The following is a 17,584-nucleotide window of genomic DNA, read 5'->3' on the forward strand; positions in this document are numbered from 1 at the left end:
TTTGTTTCAACTATAATAAGATCCGCCTCTTCAACAAGGCAACGAGGAATAGCTTAGGATTATCAACCCTCCATTCTCCAAATATATGCTATGTAACTCGTTTGACTCAACAGTTACTTGAATACTATACCAACACTGCCTGGTTCCGATCGAAATAGCGTAATCACCGTAATTTACGATAAAGATATCGTTGTAACTTGGCCAAGCATTGCTGGCCTTGGAGAAGATAAGAACAGCTTAAGGAATCCTCGCAATGTTGCCACAGAGCAGAGAGGTACCTAAAGTCTTTGTCACAAGCAGAGCAGAAGTAAAGCCACCCGCCGTCAAGAGTATGCATGATGTATTTTTGGTTCTGGTAACACTCGCGAGCTACATCGTGAATATAGTCCTCAGCTGAGCTCGATTCGCAGTATCCTGATTCCAAATGGATCAGCATTCCGGAGATCGACTTGAACGTTTGGTTACATCGACGACCGTAACATTCTAGAATTCGAGGTTGGTGCTTTTGCTGGTGCTATATTGAATTATAATTATAATTTAGTTACTTAGAAGAGTCGCGGAGATTGAACATGCATACCATCCGTAAACTATTTTTGCTAGAGTAGTATTCATCACACTCCACACAAAGGTTATGGACGTCGACATCGTGGAGGCGTAGCTGCTCCTTGGAATTATGGTAAAGACCACAATCAACACAAAGGTGATGATAATCTATTTCATGGTCTTCAAGTTCATCCTCAGATATGAAGTCCGGTCTGTGAGCGCACAGCTGACAGATATAGTGTGCGTTTGATTGCCGAAGATGCTGAGCCTTGGCTGGTAGCGAAGGGAACACGCGAACACATCTTTCACACCAGCAGTGACGAGTGGTTTCTCTGCAGTGATGAAGCAATGCTCTTTCAGTAGAAAACTCCCGGTCACAGAGCAGACACATGTAATTTCCGACCTCAATGATTAGATGCGTTCTTGGGGTCATGGTGAGTGTGATAGGCCGAGTGTGTCCCGAATCGAGGTGTTTGATTGACAGCCAACAAATGCGGGGTCACTCTGAAGTACTTCCGACACATCACACTTGTACGCCTTTACCTGCATATGGTCAATGAATGCAGTTTGTTAGTTCGGAGAAGTGCAAGATTGGTGTGGTAGACAGCAGAATATGCCAGATGTCTGTAATTTATAGTCCTAGTATGGCATAGCTTATAATGGTGGTTACAGTTTACTGGCTATACTGAGTCTGGCACATCATAGGCTTTCTTAGCGTTAGGGCTTGTGAGCAAGTTGAGGATTTATGTCATGGACAATGTATTTTGGGAAGCGCTGTACTCCATACAGCCATGTTGCTATCAGAAGTGTTTCTAGATTTGAGAGGACTATCCCTGAAATCACCCACCTCACCTTAGTCTCGAATGACTGTAAAGCCCCTACGGTGAGGTACAGGATCATTTGGCGATTGTGCATAAACCGGCTAGTTGATACAGTGATATAACAACAATAAAAGGTTCGATAATGATCCCAGCTCATACCCAGACTAGACCTAGCCGGCTTTTAGACCGGAGAATGCACTATTTGTTAGAGGAGGTCAACTAGTCATATCACGAAATGAAAGGAAGCGAAGCACCAACCCAAACTACAGATACAAACAGGAGAGCACCACGTGAATTGAACCCAAAGATCAATCCTTCGGTTTACACCAAAGGGTTTTCTCGAAGAACCGCTGGCAAGTATGACCGAAGTCATGCTTACATGGTGACTGACTGACATCGTATGGCAACCTCTCATATGACGAAGTACCGACAATGAACTTCATCCCTTTTTCGGCAAAGAGCTTACTACCCTCCTTTGCGCCTTTACAGAAAGGCGCGCTGCCATTCCATTCGCATTCTGGATATTTGGCGCTTAGCCGACATTTGGCGAATGCGCCGGTGGCGAAGAGGAACAGGGCCCAGAGTTTGAGACTCATGTTTCTTTTAGGCAGAGGGGTGGGAGAGAACGGAGACGAGGGTATTATGACAGGTGGATAGATGTAGGTAGTTGAAACTGGATATTTCACTGAATCATCGGGGTTGTTCATGTTTATATATATGATATTGCTTCGATAGATTTAAGGAAATAACTCAATAATATCCTTTTCGCTGTATTTGGTCTTCAGAGGAGAGACTCAAAGAAAAGGTAAAGGAAGCGAGTGAGGTTTCTCTATACCTGGACAAGCCCGTAAAGTACTATATCCAAGATAACGGGCCCTTTGTGAAAGCTCCGCTTTATCTGCAGGCGGAATTCGCGTTGTTTTCAAAACAAAAGCGAGAGAACTGCATTGACCGTAGTAATAAAAGCCCGTCTCCTACAGTGCGATGAAGGCGTCTGCAACTGAAAAATAGAAGGGTTGTTCTTTCTTTCGTATAGGAGCATCAAAGAACGTCTGATACCAAAGATTCCATTGACACCAGCCTCTTTTAGGATCTCATTCACGAACCCTCCTTCATATGACACTTCAATGTGGGGTTGGTCATACTACTCTAGAGCTAGGTTTAGAAAGCTTTTGCATATAATAGCCTGTAATATATACGGTGTATAAATGCCGAGAGAGTCTTGTAAAGGAGAAGATCTAGCCTCGGCTCTTCATAACTAAAACGATCTGGATCACGACCGCCACGAATCTCATAGTGTTCGAGATACACAAATGCCCGGGAGTAAGGGCGAATAAACTCAATATAAGCCGCTAATCCTGAGTACCGAATGTATAGCAGTCGCTTCATCAACGAAGATTACCGCAGGGTCGAGATGAAGTTCCTCACACAAGGCCTGGTTAATAGCGTGACGTTGGAGCGGGGCCCAGGCAACCTCCCAAATAGAAATGTAATCCAGTTGCAAGTAGACATGTAAATATCACTGGTTATATTGACAATTGTACTCTCGTTGTAAGGGATGCGAGGGACGTAAAAGTCTGCGGCGTTATCATCTTACACGTCAGTTCGGTCCTCTTGGATGTTATTGGAGGCGGGACCTCCCTTTGGCGATTTCAGCACCATTATGTTGCAAGTAGTGTTAACCCGAAGAAACGAATATTTGAATTCCGTAGAAGAGCCTCGGATGCTTGGCGGAAAACGTGTGGTTTTCTGTATATGCGACTAGCACCCCACTTGGTAGCCATTTGTTGCGGGCCGGGGCAAGTCTAGACCAATGCTATTTACTAGGGCTTGCAGTACGTGTTCACCCTCAAAAAGCTGTTCACTGTGGATAGACCTACCTAAAAGGCCTTGTTGTGATGCATCGGGGAAGTTCCGAAGTCGTAAATAGCACACAGGAACTGTATGTATGCCTGTTCCACCTCGGAGATGATGCCGAGGTTGTTTTTCGTCAGTGACTATAACCGCAGACCTTGACAATCATTACTTGCTTGGTCCACAGATCAACAACACATGATCTTCTGCAGGATGGTAGAACGAATATTGGCCAGCAACCCACCAATTCGGTGGTACGTCCGAAGAGCCATCCCACCTGAGGATGGAGAAGAGTCTCCAATATGGCGAACTCGTCAAGTTCTCCAACTTTCGGCCTCCGAAGAAAGATATAAGTAGCTTCTGTATGACCATTCAAGAAATAACAAAAACAAGCTTAATCACAGTCATACCTAACTTCAAGATGGATATCTTCGACCGCAAACCCTACAACCATGCCATCCATACCAGCCCCGCCAACGACCTCCGTCTAGTAAAATCAGACATCCCCGAGATCCAACCCCATGAGTGTCTCGTCCATGTCCGTGCCACTGGAATCTGTGGCTCTGATGTACACTTCTGGAAACATGGCCACATCGGAGACATGGTCGTAACAGGGGACAACGGTCTAGGCCATGAAAGTGCAGGTGTAGTTCTCAAAGTCGGCAAGGATGTAACTCGGTTCAAGCCCGGTAAGTCATCTAAACAAACGCCTGTTTACCACTACCTACGGAAGGACTTATATACACTAACGAACACCAAACAGGCGACAAAGTCGCCATGGAATGCGGTGTCCCCTGCTCCAAACCCACCTGTTACTTCTGTCGAACCGGCCAATACAACGCCTGCCCGGACGTGGTCTTCTTCTCCACGCCTCCTCACCACGGCACCCTCCGACGATACCACGTCCACCCCGAGGCATGGCTGCACCATATCCCCGACAACATCTCTTTCGAAGAAGGTGCCCTTCTGGAACCCTTAACCGTTGCCCTAGCAGGAATCGACAGATCCGGGCTCCGCCTTGCCGATCCCCTGGTGATCTGCGGGGCAGGACCCATCGGTCTTGTTACTCTACTCGCCGCTAACGCAGCAGGCGCAGAACCCATCGTCATTACAGACTTGGATGAAGGCCGTCTTGCAAAGGCAAAGGAGCTAGTTCCCCGCGTGAGACCAGTGAAAGTCACGAGAGAAGACACTCCCAAGGCCCTGGCGGGCAGGATCGTCGAGACTCTAGGTCAAGAGGCAAAATTGGTCATTGAATGCACGGGTGTGGAGTCTAGTATCCATGCTGGAATATATGTAAGCTCGTCTTTCTCCTCTCCCCCCTTCCTCTCCCTCTCTCCATCACGCAAAACAAGTAAATAACCTAACCTCCCTGCCAAATAGTCCACCCGTTTCGGCGGCTCCGTCTTCGTGATCGGCGTCGGCAAGGATTTCCAAACCATCCCTTTCATGCATCTCTCCGCCAAAGAGATAGATCTCCGCTGGCAGTATAGGTATCACGATATCTACCCCAAGGCGATTAGTCTCGTCGCTGCAGGAATCATTGACTTGAAACCGTTGGTTTCGCATCGGTTTGCATTGGAGGATGGGATCAAGGCCTTTGAGACGGCGAGTAACCCTGCTTCTAAGGCTATTAAAGTACAGATTTTGGATGATTAGAACTTGTTTTTATTGAATATTCTCATGTTTAATAGAGTGAAAGTTGAATAAGTTGTTAGTTTTAGGGGAGGGGGTAGGGGTAAGATGTATAAAAATGAAGATGTGTTTAGTTCTTTTCATTCCTTCTTTTTTTTTTTTTTTTTTTTTCGTATGACTGGCTTTCCACAGGGTTAAATTAGAAGAGCCTCATATGTCTCCACCACGGCGTTCATCATCATTCCAGGTCGAGTCACTGTCAGAGAGAGAGCAGGCTCAAAATGTATAACCTAGTACTCACTAGTAGCCTCAATTAAGGACAGCCTCGAATTATTCTCGTGGGGGCCAAAAGCCGACCTAAAACCTCTATAAACACGGAAGGCAATATTGATTCTTCGAGATGCTAGGTTAGGATTGTCAGGTAGCTCGATCAAGCTTTAACCTTTGGGCCTATCAAATGTGGGTAGGCTGGTGATTATATAGTAATAATTTCAAAAGTCCAGATAATGATAGCGAGTATATCTCACACAGTTTCAAGGCACTGCCTTGAGCATATGGTTGTTTTGGTCCAGTGGTAGTGAGATATATTGTAGAGGCCTTTTCCGCTATGGGGCAAGTTATTTTTCGCAATATCAAGTATACAGCATACCACCATTCGCACAGATCACATCCCCAGTAACCCACCGCGATCTTTCCTCCGCCAAAAAGGTAATAATATCCGCAATATCCTGAGTCGTGCCGCATCGCTGACCGGCAGGTACCTTCTTATTCTGCTCTTCCATTCTGGCGAGATGGACTGGTCCGGCAGCTTGGTACATGTCGGTATCGACAGGGCCCGGGTTCACGGCATTGACTGTGACACCATACTTGTGACCCAACTCGGTAGCCCATACGCGGGTGAGGCCCTCAACGGCGGCTTTGGTGGCAGCGTAGACAGACTGTGTTGGGTAGCCGCCTCTTGCGGAAATCGACGAGAGATTAATGATGCGGCCACCACGGGGGATGTAAGGCAGAACGGCCTGGGTCATGAAGACCACGGCGCGGACGTTGATATCCATGAGCTTGTTATAGCTTTCAAGAGTTACTTCTTCTAGGGGTCTGTTGTCGCCCGCTCCGGCGTTGTTGACGAGGATATCGATTTGGGTGGTTTGAAAGGCAGACAAAACCGCGGAGACAAGGGTCGCCGGGGCATTGGTGTCGGCCAGATCGGCCTGTATGCCGAATGTTTCATAGCCGTCGTTTCGTAAGGACTCGACAAGAGATTCTGCAGCTGTGCGTGACGATGGGGAAACATAGTTGAATGCGACCTGTTCTTCGTAAGAACTCTATTGATGAACAAAGTAGGTATATCTGGGTAGTTGACATACCTTTGCTCCTTGTTCGCTTAAAGCACGAACTATTCCGGCTCCAATTCCTCTCGCACCGCCTGTGACTAGGGCAATCTTTCCTTTGAGGGACATGGTGTATAGGGCTTGTGATGTTCTTTGCTGAACTTAATGCTTGCTTGGGTAGGCCGTACTTTGAGGTGCGAACAAGTAGATAATCTAATACTTATATTCCTACTCCTAGTCGATTATTCATGCGGGATCCAGCGGTCCGAATAAAGACTTGTTTCACTCACACGATGCAACTTTCATATCCAAGAGGCTTGATAAAGATCCACAATAGGATAAGGTTTCTCGCTGCTATCTCCGAGCAGCTGATGTACAATGGTTTGGCGGGGTGTCCCTCAGTGGATACGAACTCGGACATATCGCCGAAGACGAACAACCTTCCCGACACAACGTGGGGAAGGAAGTAAGTCCAAGATATCGCCGGAGAACTAGTACTTACCCCGGACGGCTTCACCCCAGATTTTGTGAATTACTTCAAATCGTGGAGTATATATATCGCACGAAGCTCCGGCGAAGATGTAAGGATCTTTGTTGCGCAAAGTGACCAGGTCGAACAAAGTCAAAAATGTGGTCACTCCGACAAACGAGATTAATACGCCCACCAGCGGGGATTGATCCCTCTGCACCTCGGGAAAGGGATCCATGGTATGTATACAAACTGGCTGCATTTGTGTCCCTAGGGGCATTGCTATTTGGCTACGACCAAGGAGTGATGGGTGTTATTGTTGCCGACCAACGGTTCAAAGATTTAATGCATCCTAAGAATTCATGTATGTTCGATGCCATCAACTTCAATTTCATAGTGTGGGTATTCAATGATTGATCACAACTCAGGGGTAACCGGTGCTATCGTTTCAATGTACGATGTAGGCTGCTTCATTGGCGCCATGTCTACCGGTAGTCTTTCGGATCGGTATGGCCGTGAGAGGATGTTGGCTATTGCGAGTATCGTCTTTGTTATCGGTGCAGTCTTGCAAGCTGCGTCATACACGGTTGTCCAAATAGTAAACAGCCAGCGCTTTGCCTATCGATACCATGTTTCTGACAAACACACAGATAATTGGCCGTATCGTCTTAGGCTATGGTGTCGGAGGATGTGCGGCAGGGGTACCATTATATCAATCGGAGATCGCTCCTCCAACCCTCCGAGGAAGGTTGATTGGCATAGAGCAAATGGTTCTATGCACTGGTGAGTTGTGTGCGTTTTGGATGAACTATGGGTTCAACTACCTACCAACAAAAGATTGGTGGCGCATTCCCTTGGCGATCCAGATTCTCCCCGCTATTGTTCTGGGGATGGGCTGCTGGTTCTGGGTCTTGCCAAGTCCACGATGGCTTGTCACTCAGGACAGACATGACTGTGCTCGTGAGGTTCTAGTTAGATTACATGGCCCAGAGGCTGCAGCGACAGAACTCGAGCAGATCCAGGAAACAATGCGCCTGGAGAAACACACAAAAGCATCCTGGAGAGGAATGTTTAAAATCCCTATCCTGCGGCTAACTCTCCTTGGTTGTGGGATTCAAGGCTTCCAGCAAGTTACTGGGACAAATTCAATACTTTACTACACGCCGACATTATTCGAAAAGGGGGGTATCACCGATCCACGCACCGCAAACCTGGCGACAGGAGGTGTCGGGATCGCACAGTTCGTCAGTGCATGGATACCCATCTTCTTCTTTGACCGTCTGGGGCGCAAGGTATGGCTCCAGATCGGAACCGTAGGGATGATGTTGGCCATGGTCGGGATCGCAGTATTGCAATGGCGTGCGGGTGAGAGCCCTGGATCAAAGGGAAATTATGCCATCGTGGTCTTTCCCTATCTATTCTATATCTTCTTTAACATTAGCTGGGGTGTCGCAGCGTGGACATATCCGTCAGAAATATTCCCACTGTCCATGCGTGCGAAGGGCAACGCACTTGCAACATCCGCTAATTGGACCATGTGCTATATCGTTGCCCAGGCCTCGCCACCCGTTGCAGATGCGATCGGGTGGGGTCTGTACGTTGTTTATGCTGCTATATGCGTAATCGCTTTGGCTTTTGTCCGCTTTGCGTTAGGTGGGTGGATTTGGTTCGATCTGCAACCGATTATTTGATTGCTGACGGGGTATACAGTTGAGACAAGGAATCGGTTACTCGAGGATATGAATCGGCTTTTCGGCCTGGAAGACTATTTCGCAGAAGGTGAAGCTGCCGCTGCGGAGCAAATCTTTGTAGTGAAAGATGCATCGGTGGAGAATGTTGAAGAAAGTAATCATGTTGCAGGTCCGTCATAGGATGTTGTTATACCATGACTGCGTGACTGGAACCCGTACAACTGCCTCTTGTCCATCAAAAATGCTTCCCTTTGCGTAGTTCTCCATACAGCATAGCAACGAGCGATCTATGTTTTATAGAATAAACTGCCCGTTCAAATGGTATACTGTCCACCGTGTGCTACTATGCATATACTTTTAGTTAATGTGTCAGATAATTGCATACGTCAGTAATCGATGTGCCCGCATCGGCAAGTTGTTGGCTGAGCCCAGGGTCTCTAGACGGAAAGACGCAGAATATAGCCATAGCCAAGGTTCATGTGTTAAGCGGATGGTAGATCACATTGGCATCCATGGACTCGTTCCTGAATGTCCTTCTGAGCCCTCGAAGAAATTTTGAATCATGAAGCCTCCTGCCGCATCCAGGAGTTCCGCATTAGACATGCCTTGTGGATACCACGTAAAGCTATCCTCTAGCCCCATCGATAACGGGTTGTATATTGCTTGATTTTGAGCACCTGGCGGTGGGGCCCAAAGGGTACGAGAAGGGCGTGACAAGGCCGTTGTTGGATTCGGACTAGTATTTTGGGTTAAGTCAACAGCATGACCTTGTTCTACTTCATGTTAGTTATAAACCCTTGACAGCCGTGATGAAATATGAACAGGAAGAGGGGTAGGTATCATGTCTCACCGAGGAGCTTCTGTAATACATTCCGTGCGCGGAACGCCATATCATGTGATGACCCAAGACTCTCAAGGCAATCCACAGCCTGTTGGAGATGCCCCTTCCATGACGGAGACATTGTATGAGTGGGGCTATAGATGTAACAAGTGGCCTGCACAAAGCTCGCTGTGATCAACCAATATGTCGCATACCATGCGAGACCTCGTTTCCTACTATCCGTATGATTGAGGAATCCACATATAGACGTGACACATTCGTCAGCTGCAGCGAGGCATGACTTGATCGGGCCCTCTGATGTACTGATGGCTGATCGCGTAGCTATAGCTTCGAATAAAAAGGGCCGGTTGAGAACGATACGGAGGTGAAAAGACCTCCATAGAAGAACCCTCTTGGGCAACTCCAAATGTGGTTCCAGGTTGACATCTTGGTTGAAATAAGAGGGCAGGTCCTTCCACCAATTCCCGATACTCTCTTCGAGTTTCAAAGCTTTCTCATATCTTGGAACGTGGTGCGTAAGAAGCTCCACCTGAACGGCATTTGCAATCTTAGCTAGCTTCACTTGAGCAATTAGAGCAGATGTGATAGTGGGCCCAGGCTTGCACTCAGGCAAATGCTCCATGTCGACCGCAATATCCTGGTCATCCAGGTTTGCTGGGAGGCGAATATTCACTCCAACTAAGGACACTGCAGGCCTCCCGAGAGTCAGCTGAGCCCCGGAAACGAAAACAAACAGTGTCCACCAAACGCGTCGGCGGATCTCCATGGTAAAAGGTGATGTGCTTGGCATGCCGAACTCGCGGTGCAAGCCGATAGCAAGAGCCATGCTGAAGCCAATGCCAATAAGAATAAACCCCGCGTTAGGCTTATTGCGCTTTTGCAAATAATTAGCCATTATAACAATAGCTTGCACGTAGCTCAAAGACCCTTTCTCGAGGACATCCATCGTTAAATGTCTACGCGCTTCCTTGTAGAAAGGGATGTCACATTTAGTCGCATTTGAATCGCCAACGAATGCACCGATGGCGAGAACTGTATTATATAATAGCGGCCACGAACCGTCCCGCGGTTTAGCCAGGGCACCTATAGTAATGCCTTAGCAAATTTGATACATGGCAGGCTCGTGCACAAGGTTTACCTGATATTCGCGCACGAAAAGTCCCTTCATGTAAGATGGGATACGCGGGATGATAAAGAGCGAAATAGTCATCAATATAACGGCTAACTGTAGCCATTGACTGGGATCGCGCAGCGGGAAAATCATCCTCGTCCAATGACGAGGGAGTGTTTACGCTATTCAGTGGAAGGTACAGCGGAAGAGACTGTAGGAATTTCAACGCAGCTATGCCAGACTGTGGCCCTGTATATCCGGCCTTATGCGGGTCAGCAGTTAAAAAGCCCATACCGTCGATTGAGTTATCGAAGTCTTGAGATTCGTCAAATTCATAGTCCTCTGCATTGCTGTGTTCGGTGAAGTTTGTCGGCAGTTGCTCAGTATGGTGTTCCACCTCAGTACTGAGCTTGGTATCCTGGCTTGTATTTACCGGTGCTACCTGGCGGCTCTCTCGTACAGTTCGAAGTGCTTCTTGCAAATCCACTGTAGGGAGGTACGTCCTCCAGGCCTTTTCCATATCCTGCCAAAGTTGTTCATATTCTTGAAGACGCCTTGAGTACGTTATGTAAGTAAACATATCCCAGCCATTTAACGATTACAGACCGGGTAATACAATTCAAACTCGTGGCAGATAGCCTCACCTTTGCAGTGACGATAATTTTTGCGACGGAGACGAGTATCGGCATGCTTTTGCATCTCTGACACAATTGGAGCAAGTATCATCACCAGAACATCGAACTTTCCGCCGCTTACATTCGTCGCACGCAAAGGTTTTGCGTAATATTCGACGAGCTCTAACTGTATCACTCATCTTGCTGAGCCTATGCTTTTATTGCTTGTGACATATCGCATCGGTCAATTGCTCGGAGGGACGAGGCGACAGACACGGACACGGACATGGTGCGCGGGAAGCCGAGTACGAGCTAACCTGTTTCAGGTTAGGCTGTCTTCTCTCCACTGGGTGTCTACCTCAGGCCTTCAGGCATCCAAGAGCCAAAGTCAACTACGAATTAGGGTCATTCCACCAGGGCAGGAAAATGTACAATAAGTCTATCTATGTGCGCATCTTCGTGGATGTAGGTCCGTCAATTTAGGTGCCTACTCAACAGCCATTGTAAAGTCATAATTGATTCAGCAACTGTTCATTCAGGATACATCGCTCAACGCGTATCTTCCAGAGACAAGGTCTCGTCCCTCAACCCGGATTTAGGTCAACTATAACCCTAGTCGTATTCAGAGCCATTTGGCGAAAAGGAAAGACAAAGAAGAAGCCATTCTATAGTCCATCACATAGTATCGGTGGCTTTAAAGTTTGAAAGTCAAGGACGTCATGAGAGAGCAGCTATGTGTTGCTTCTGACCAAGGGCGAACTTGAGAACACTGCTCATCACCGGCAGCGCAGCTGATGGGGGGGCAGTCATTGGATGAGGGCTGAACGGAAAACCCACGCTTGGTGAACTCAGAGGGTTGGTGGAGGTCAGCGCATGAGACATCCCAGTAGACCTTATCGCCGCTCATTTCATACTCGAATTGTATGACATCGTTTGCTTTTAGGTCAGACTTTGTCGACATTTTTATGGAGATGCGGCCCCCTTTCGGATTCAAACGCCATATTTCTTCGTAAATGCCACCCCCGGCAGAAAGCGTATACATTCTGCTTTCTTTATCGGCCACTGACCAGGCATAAATTGGGGCGGATAGACTGTTGACAATCTGGACGACTCCGATACTGCGAGGTGAAATGTCATCAACGGGTTGACTGACAGCAGTGGAGATCAAGGTCATGAAGAAGGTAAAAATGGGGAGGAACAACATTTTCGCTGAAGATAGACGCACAGTTGTTATTTGCTATAAATTAACCAAGATAATATTCAGTAGCACCCGTTTCACAGATCCTAGAGTAAAGAAGTGAGAAGATTCTCAGTTAAAAAGCTCTAGAGGTACCTTATATTCTATACAGGGCCATCTCCTCTTAGTGAATTGTAAGCTATTTAGAATGGATAGTCACATTCCCAGCTCTAAAAATCCAGTCTATCAGCCCCCATTTGGTCATTTTGAGCGCCCTGCAACTTAATATCTTCTACGTATTCACTGTACGCCTCTTCGACGTGGAACCTTTGTACGATAGGTAAGGTTCCACTAGCTTCGTTCAATGGATCCCTTAATAATCTGAACTAGTGGAGGCCCTACCCCGGAACACCTTTGTGAAACAATAGCTTAGCATGGTGTGGACTATACCCATTCATCATCATTGTCAACAAAACAAAGAGGCCATACGGGTTCATGCTTCCTGATACCTTGAGAAAGGCAAAGCTATTTTATGTGTCAATGGCTTCTAAGGTACTACCAATTACATTGTAGTTTAAGTATACCTGAAAAGTGGCGTGATAAAACTGTGTATGAAAATTTCGCCTATTATTAACTGTACAGCAATAGTAACTGGCTTAGCATCCGATAATAAGATTCTATGACATCATTCTTTCTGTTTTTGCCCTCTCGCTTTTAATATCATTGAGCCTCATATCTATCAATTGGAATGTCTTCGACATGAACCCCGCGTTACTCTCAGCCGGCAAGTCCAACTCCTTCTCGATGTAGCCCACATAAGTAATATTGTTCACAATAAGTCCTGTAATAACAGTAATATAAATCTCATGCACTTCCATCAGACGCTTCAGGCCCAAGCCGTAACAGTATCACTCGCTGTAACAACAAGGGAAGCGACATGCTACCAGAACTGCGGTGAATCCAAACCGGGCATGATGTTGTAAAATCCAAGACACGATCCAAACTCGAGAACAATAGCATCGGGATTAATTTTATTTAGCTCATGTAGGATACCCAGTGACACCTCAACTACCTCAGTTGGGTCACCACTGGTGGTGGGTAACCCACCATCTGCGAAACCCAGAACTAGATCAGCCCCTGTAACAGACGAACAACGCAGTTCGCCCTTGGAGGCGACTCCAGATAATTTGGCACCTCTTTATCGTTAAAGAAGTCCTCGAGACACCTCCCCTCCCCCCACTATTCCGCTCTTGCTAACATAGGAGAGATATCCCCGGGGAAAGGTTTAGAGGGGATATCACAGCTGAAGACCTGAAAGGAACGCCGCTTTGAGAGGACGGCCCGGACAATATCTCCTTCCACTAAGGGGCTTATATGTCTGGAGGTGTCTTCTATCCTAGCCCATCAGTTCAGCGTGGATAGTATTTCCACTGCAATGACCTCTCCCTCGGTCGGCGCTATTATCGGCGTTACTATGACAACATCGTCCAGTCCTGCTCGCCGAAGCAGGGACAGTTTCTTAGAAAGACGGACACTCATAATAGCCGCAGGTGCTGAAAGATTGCTCGTTGAGTTATCCATCAAAACCTGTCACTTCAGTATGCCCTCCCTCGGCTGACCAGGTAGCGTTTTACTGCCAGTTGAGCATTATAACTCCATCAGCAGAGCCGTCTCAATGGTATTGACTAAAACTTCCCTAAAATAGCGTCCTCCATTAACTCCGACAGGGAGAAAGACAAAAATAGCCGAAGTCAACGTAGCAGCTCGTCAATTGCTGACACGCAATAGTAGTACCGGACAAGGTGCCCCTACAGGCAGACAATCTCTTCGCTTTTCTTCGCAATCTTCCAGTATCGCGACGGCACTTGGTGATAACTTGATAACCAATTGTTATTTCGACCAGCCATCTCGCCATTCCTCCAATTGCCTCACCTTTATGGGCTCATGAATAAAGAGCCGGTAGGAAAGGCTACAGTTGGGTTAACCTGCGGGTAAGGATAGTGAATGAGCTCTGTAACTATGTTGTTTCAAATTGTCACTTTGTGAAATGTGAATTCAGCTGGGAAAGGATTATCCTGTTTCTATTGGAACATGACCATATCACCGGGGTTAGGTCGTGTTGTACAGTCGCGAATCTTTCTTCTATTGTAGTATCATTTATAAGAATTGTCATTATCATCGTAATCCTTATTATTTTCCTATTTTTCCAACTGACATTGTTCGTCAAGTTGGTTGTTCGCTAATACTCAATAGTATTGGCCATCTGTTCAGCCATCAGTCCTCAATGAGTTGTAGAACGTAAAATCATTGTCTTTGGGGAAAGCTGTATTTATAATAGATATAACGAAAATTTTTCTGTGATGTATTCATCTTATTGTAAATCGCATGTGGCGGTACATTAACCTTGAGGCAATGCTAGGTGGATCTAGATATATAAATTTCGGGTAGTGCCAACAATACAAGATTGATAACTCCAAGGTTTCTTATCATGCAGCTCTTTTCATAATTACACACTTATATTTATCTAGAACTTTATACATAGGGATTACATACAAAGGATCAAATTGAAAAATTCGAAAAGATTCTTGATTTAGAAATCCCAGCTTAAACAGGACTCTTCATAAAAAAGCCCTTCCAGCCAGTGAAACATCATGAGGAGTGATGGCCTTAATACGTGAGGTTACGTCATTCCGGGAAAAATGGAAAAGGAAAAGAGAAGGCAGAGGAAATAAGAAGACTCAATATATTTCTATTCTCTAAAAGTCTATCTAACGTCTATGCAAATGGGCATATGGCTAGATGCAGGGAAATCAATCCCTGCAAGCAAGAGAACAAAGGCTAACCTTTAACAAAGAAAGAACACACGTTCATTGCGGATATCAAAATACGCTATCATTCAAACATGTTTTACACGTAGTGATTGGAATTCGTCAATCATTTTTTCAGGCCCAGGAGGTTGATGCTCTTAGGACGCTCAATGGGCAGGCCGAGGGCACGGTCCCAGATGAGCTGGACGAGAGGGCCCAGGGCACGGCTGACACCGAAGGTGACGGTGTAGTAGAGGGGCTGCTGGAATCCATAGTGGTAGAAGAGGACACCAGAGGCGGCGTCAACGTTGGGGTGAGGGTTCTTAGTCTAGTGTATCGTTAGCACAGGTAGCTTGGAAAAAGCCGACATGATCATTTACCTTTCCATGTTCCGTAAGCACACCAGGGGCGATTTCGGAGTTCTTCTTGACCAATTGGAAGACAGGGTTGGCCAGAACATCGGGGCGAGTGGCAGCAAAGTCCATGAGAGCCTCGAAACGGGGGTCAGGCTTGCGAAGGACACCATGACCGTAGCCAGGGACGACACGACCCGACTTCAGGGTGTCCCAGAGATAGGTACGGACATCCTCGTCAGTGAACTTGGTTCCGATCTTGTCCTGCATGGACAGGATCCACCGCAGGACTTCCTGGGCAGCAAGACCGTGCAGAGGTCCGGCAAGACCCAAAAGACCTGCGCTGTAGCTCAGGAAGGGGTCGCTCAGGGCGCTTCCAACCAAGTGGGTAGCGTGAGCGGACACGTTACCGCCCTCGTGGTCACCGTGCAGAGCCAGGTACAGACGCAGCAAATCGTGGAAGTCCTGGTTCTGTTGGCCACCTTTGCCGAGCAGCTCGGCGAAGTTGTAAGACCAATCCTGGGTCACGTCGAGAGCTTGGGTGCCGACAGCGTCGATCTCGTTGGGGCGGAAGACCAAGGCGGCGACACGGGGGATCTTGGCCAGCAAGGAGATGCTGTCATCAAATGTGGGTTCCCAGTAATCGGCCTTGTTTAGACCCTTTTCGTAGGCCTTGGCGAACTGCGACTCGGTGTTCAGGGCAGCGACGGCGATCGAGAGCTGCGTCATGGGGTGCATGTCGCGGGGGAAGGACTTGATGAGGTCCAGGATGTGCTGGGGGAGGTGGGACTTCTCGGCCAATTCGCGCGAGAAGGCGCGCACCTGGCTGGTTGAGGGAACCTGGCCCGTCAGGAGGAGCCAGAACATGGCTTCTGGCAACATCTCAGTGCCGGAAGTACCCTTGGGGAGCTCCTTCTGACAGTCCTTGATGGTCTTGCCGTGGAAGCGGATCCCCTCATCGGGATCGAGGACCGAGCCCTCCCAGAGCATCGACTTGAGACCACGCATGCCACCAATGACATTGGCAACCTTGACCTCACCAATCACCTCGTCACCCTGTTGTTTCACCTGCTGGAAGAGTTCACGTTTGGCGGGGATGACCGACTTCAGGGCGGACTTCAGATCGGGTTCCGCCGTCGCATAAGATCTACGAGAGGTATACTGAGCCAATAGACGTGAAGACTGTCACAATGGCTAGATTTAGTCTCTGCATTAGGGTGATACCAGTTGCGATCGGGAACTAACCTGAGCCAGCTTGGTAGCATGGCGGGTGGTTCGCATGGACATGGCCATGGTGTGTTTTTTTTATTTGTGGTGGAGAAAAGACCCGTAGAATTACACTCAACACAGGAACACAGGAAACCAGAACAGGCTTTGTGTCGAATTCTATCGGGGAGGACGATGGGAGTTTTTAAATTTTAGAGTGAAGGTACACAAGGAAGAGAAGAAAACAGCGAAAGGAGGGAGCACGAATTATACGCCGAGGGCCCCCCTTGCACTCCAGACCGATTTGATGGCCCGGTTGGCCGCGGAGGAACGGTGAAGGTGACAAGGAAGGTGCCGAGGCAATCCAACGGCTGCATGCGGAGAGTCCAACCAACACCCATCATATCTCTCGAGGTCTAATCACACCACTCCTTGCTCACGGTCGGATGGAAGGATGTAATTGTTAGTAATACATGGCTCTAACTAACTACTATATAATTATAAAGAACAAAAATACATCATTATTCTATACTCTTGAATCCTATGAATATTTGTTGTTGTTGTTGTTGTTGTTGCCGAGGGTCGGGTATTTCTCTCAAGGGATGTGATGGACCATATGCTTCGGGACAAGCTGATAGTTGATCATCGGCATACGGGATGATTGTTTAATTCAGAGTATGTAGGATAAAATAGACGTTCGAACTACACCGGGTAAAAAGAAGCATATAGATATGTTCCAGAATGTAAGAGGGAGGGTATATAAATTCGGCTACTCCTCTCCAAGATAGAATACTACGTGGTGTTTTGATTGTTTGGATGAGAGACTCCGTACCCGTCACGATATCCGCGGGTTGGCGGATCCGGCGTGCGGGGTAATCCCGATGTGGAATAGCCTGCTTCGGGGTGAAATAGATTTATGCCTGAGGCAGACACACCAAGCGTGCACCGCCACAACCGGCACCTGGCTAGACTCTTACCAGCCACGGGTGCCTCAGGCTGTGAGCGGCGACGGGGGCTGAGCCAACAATCAGGGCCCATGCAAAGGCGGTGTATTATGATTGGTGCAAATCCGGTTCCCCTGCGCCTCAGGCAGAGATTTTCACCCGCGCCCAATCACAAGGGAACTTATCA

At 47.5% G+C, this 17,584-nt stretch overlaps 7 protein-coding genes across 7 annotated transcripts; 2 read left to right on the plus strand and 5 right to left on the minus strand.

Annotated features, from left to right (window-relative positions):
* Positions 1-70: 70 nt before the first annotated feature.
* On the minus strand, positions 71-953 carry BDV27DRAFT_134504 (uncharacterized protein). Its single transcript, XM_032068318.1, has 2 exons — positions 578-953; positions 71-514 (listed from the first exon to the last, which is right to left on the minus strand). The coding sequence occupies exons 1-2, from the start codon at positions 932-934 to the stop codon at positions 164-166; spliced, it is 708 nt and encodes a 235-aa protein (XP_031923511.1). The 5' UTR covers positions 935-953; the 3' UTR covers positions 71-163.
* Positions 954-1,672: 719 nt separating this feature from the next.
* On the minus strand, positions 1,673-2,071 carry BDV27DRAFT_161652 (uncharacterized protein; the record flags this gene model as incomplete). Its single annotated transcript, XM_032073252.1, has 1 exon — positions 1,673-2,071. The coding sequence occupies one exon, from the start codon at positions 2,069-2,071 to the stop codon at positions 1,673-1,675; it is 399 nt and encodes a 132-aa protein (XP_031923512.1).
* Positions 2,072-3,639: 1,568 nt separating this feature from the next.
* Positions 3,640-4,877, plus strand: BDV27DRAFT_148686 (NAD(P)-dependent alcohol dehydrogenase; the record flags this gene model as incomplete). Its single annotated transcript, XM_032070951.1, has 3 exons — positions 3,640-3,907; positions 3,982-4,514; positions 4,602-4,877. 3 exons carry the CDS (start codon positions 3,640-3,642, stop codon positions 4,875-4,877), a joined length of 1,077 nt encoding a protein of 358 aa, XP_031923513.1.
* Positions 4,878-5,485: 608 nt separating this feature from the next.
* Positions 5,486-6,455, minus strand: BDV27DRAFT_167823 (SDR family NAD(P)-dependent oxidoreductase; the record flags this gene model as incomplete). The annotated part of the gene is made up of 2 exons (XM_032074599.1): positions 6,221-6,455; positions 5,486-6,160 (listed from the first exon to the last, which is right to left on the minus strand). Exons 1-2 carry the CDS (start codon positions 6,311-6,313, stop codon positions 5,486-5,488), a joined length of 768 nt encoding a protein of 255 aa, XP_031923514.1. The 5' UTR covers positions 6,314-6,455.
* Positions 6,456-6,812: 357 nt separating this feature from the next.
* BDV27DRAFT_161655 (sugar porter family MFS transporter) lies at positions 6,813-8,524 on the plus strand (the record flags this gene model as incomplete). Its single annotated transcript, XM_032073253.1, has 4 exons — positions 6,813-7,017; positions 7,082-7,251; positions 7,304-8,306; positions 8,364-8,524. 4 exons carry the CDS (start codon positions 6,813-6,815, stop codon positions 8,522-8,524), a joined length of 1,539 nt encoding a protein of 512 aa, XP_031923515.1.
* A 69-nt stretch (positions 8,525-8,593) lies between these two features.
* BDV27DRAFT_167825 (putative C6 transcription factor) lies at positions 8,594-11,952 on the minus strand (the record flags this gene model as incomplete). Its single annotated transcript, XM_032074600.1, has 4 exons — positions 8,594-9,117; positions 9,195-10,268; positions 10,324-10,850; positions 11,660-11,952. 4 exons carry the CDS (start codon positions 11,950-11,952, stop codon positions 8,843-8,845), a joined length of 2,169 nt encoding a protein of 722 aa, XP_031923516.1. The 3' UTR covers positions 8,594-8,842.
* Positions 11,953-14,818: 2,866 nt separating this feature from the next.
* mcsA (putative citrate synthase Cit1) lies at positions 14,819-16,791 on the minus strand. Its single transcript, XM_032068319.1, has 3 exons — positions 16,493-16,791; positions 15,275-16,429; positions 14,819-15,222 (listed from the first exon to the last, which is right to left on the minus strand). The coding sequence occupies exons 1-3, from the start codon at positions 16,538-16,540 to the stop codon at positions 15,022-15,024; spliced, it is 1,404 nt and encodes a 467-aa protein (XP_031923517.1). The 5' UTR covers positions 16,541-16,791; the 3' UTR covers positions 14,819-15,021.
* Positions 16,792-17,584: the final 793 nt, after the last annotated feature.

The sequence above is a fragment of the Aspergillus caelatus genome (genome assembly GCF_009193585.1).
Source record: "Aspergillus caelatus strain CBS 763.97 unplaced genomic scaffold BDV27scaffold_212, whole genome shotgun sequence".
Taxonomy (NCBI): Eukaryota; Fungi; Ascomycota; class Eurotiomycetes; order Eurotiales; family Aspergillaceae; genus Aspergillus; species Aspergillus caelatus.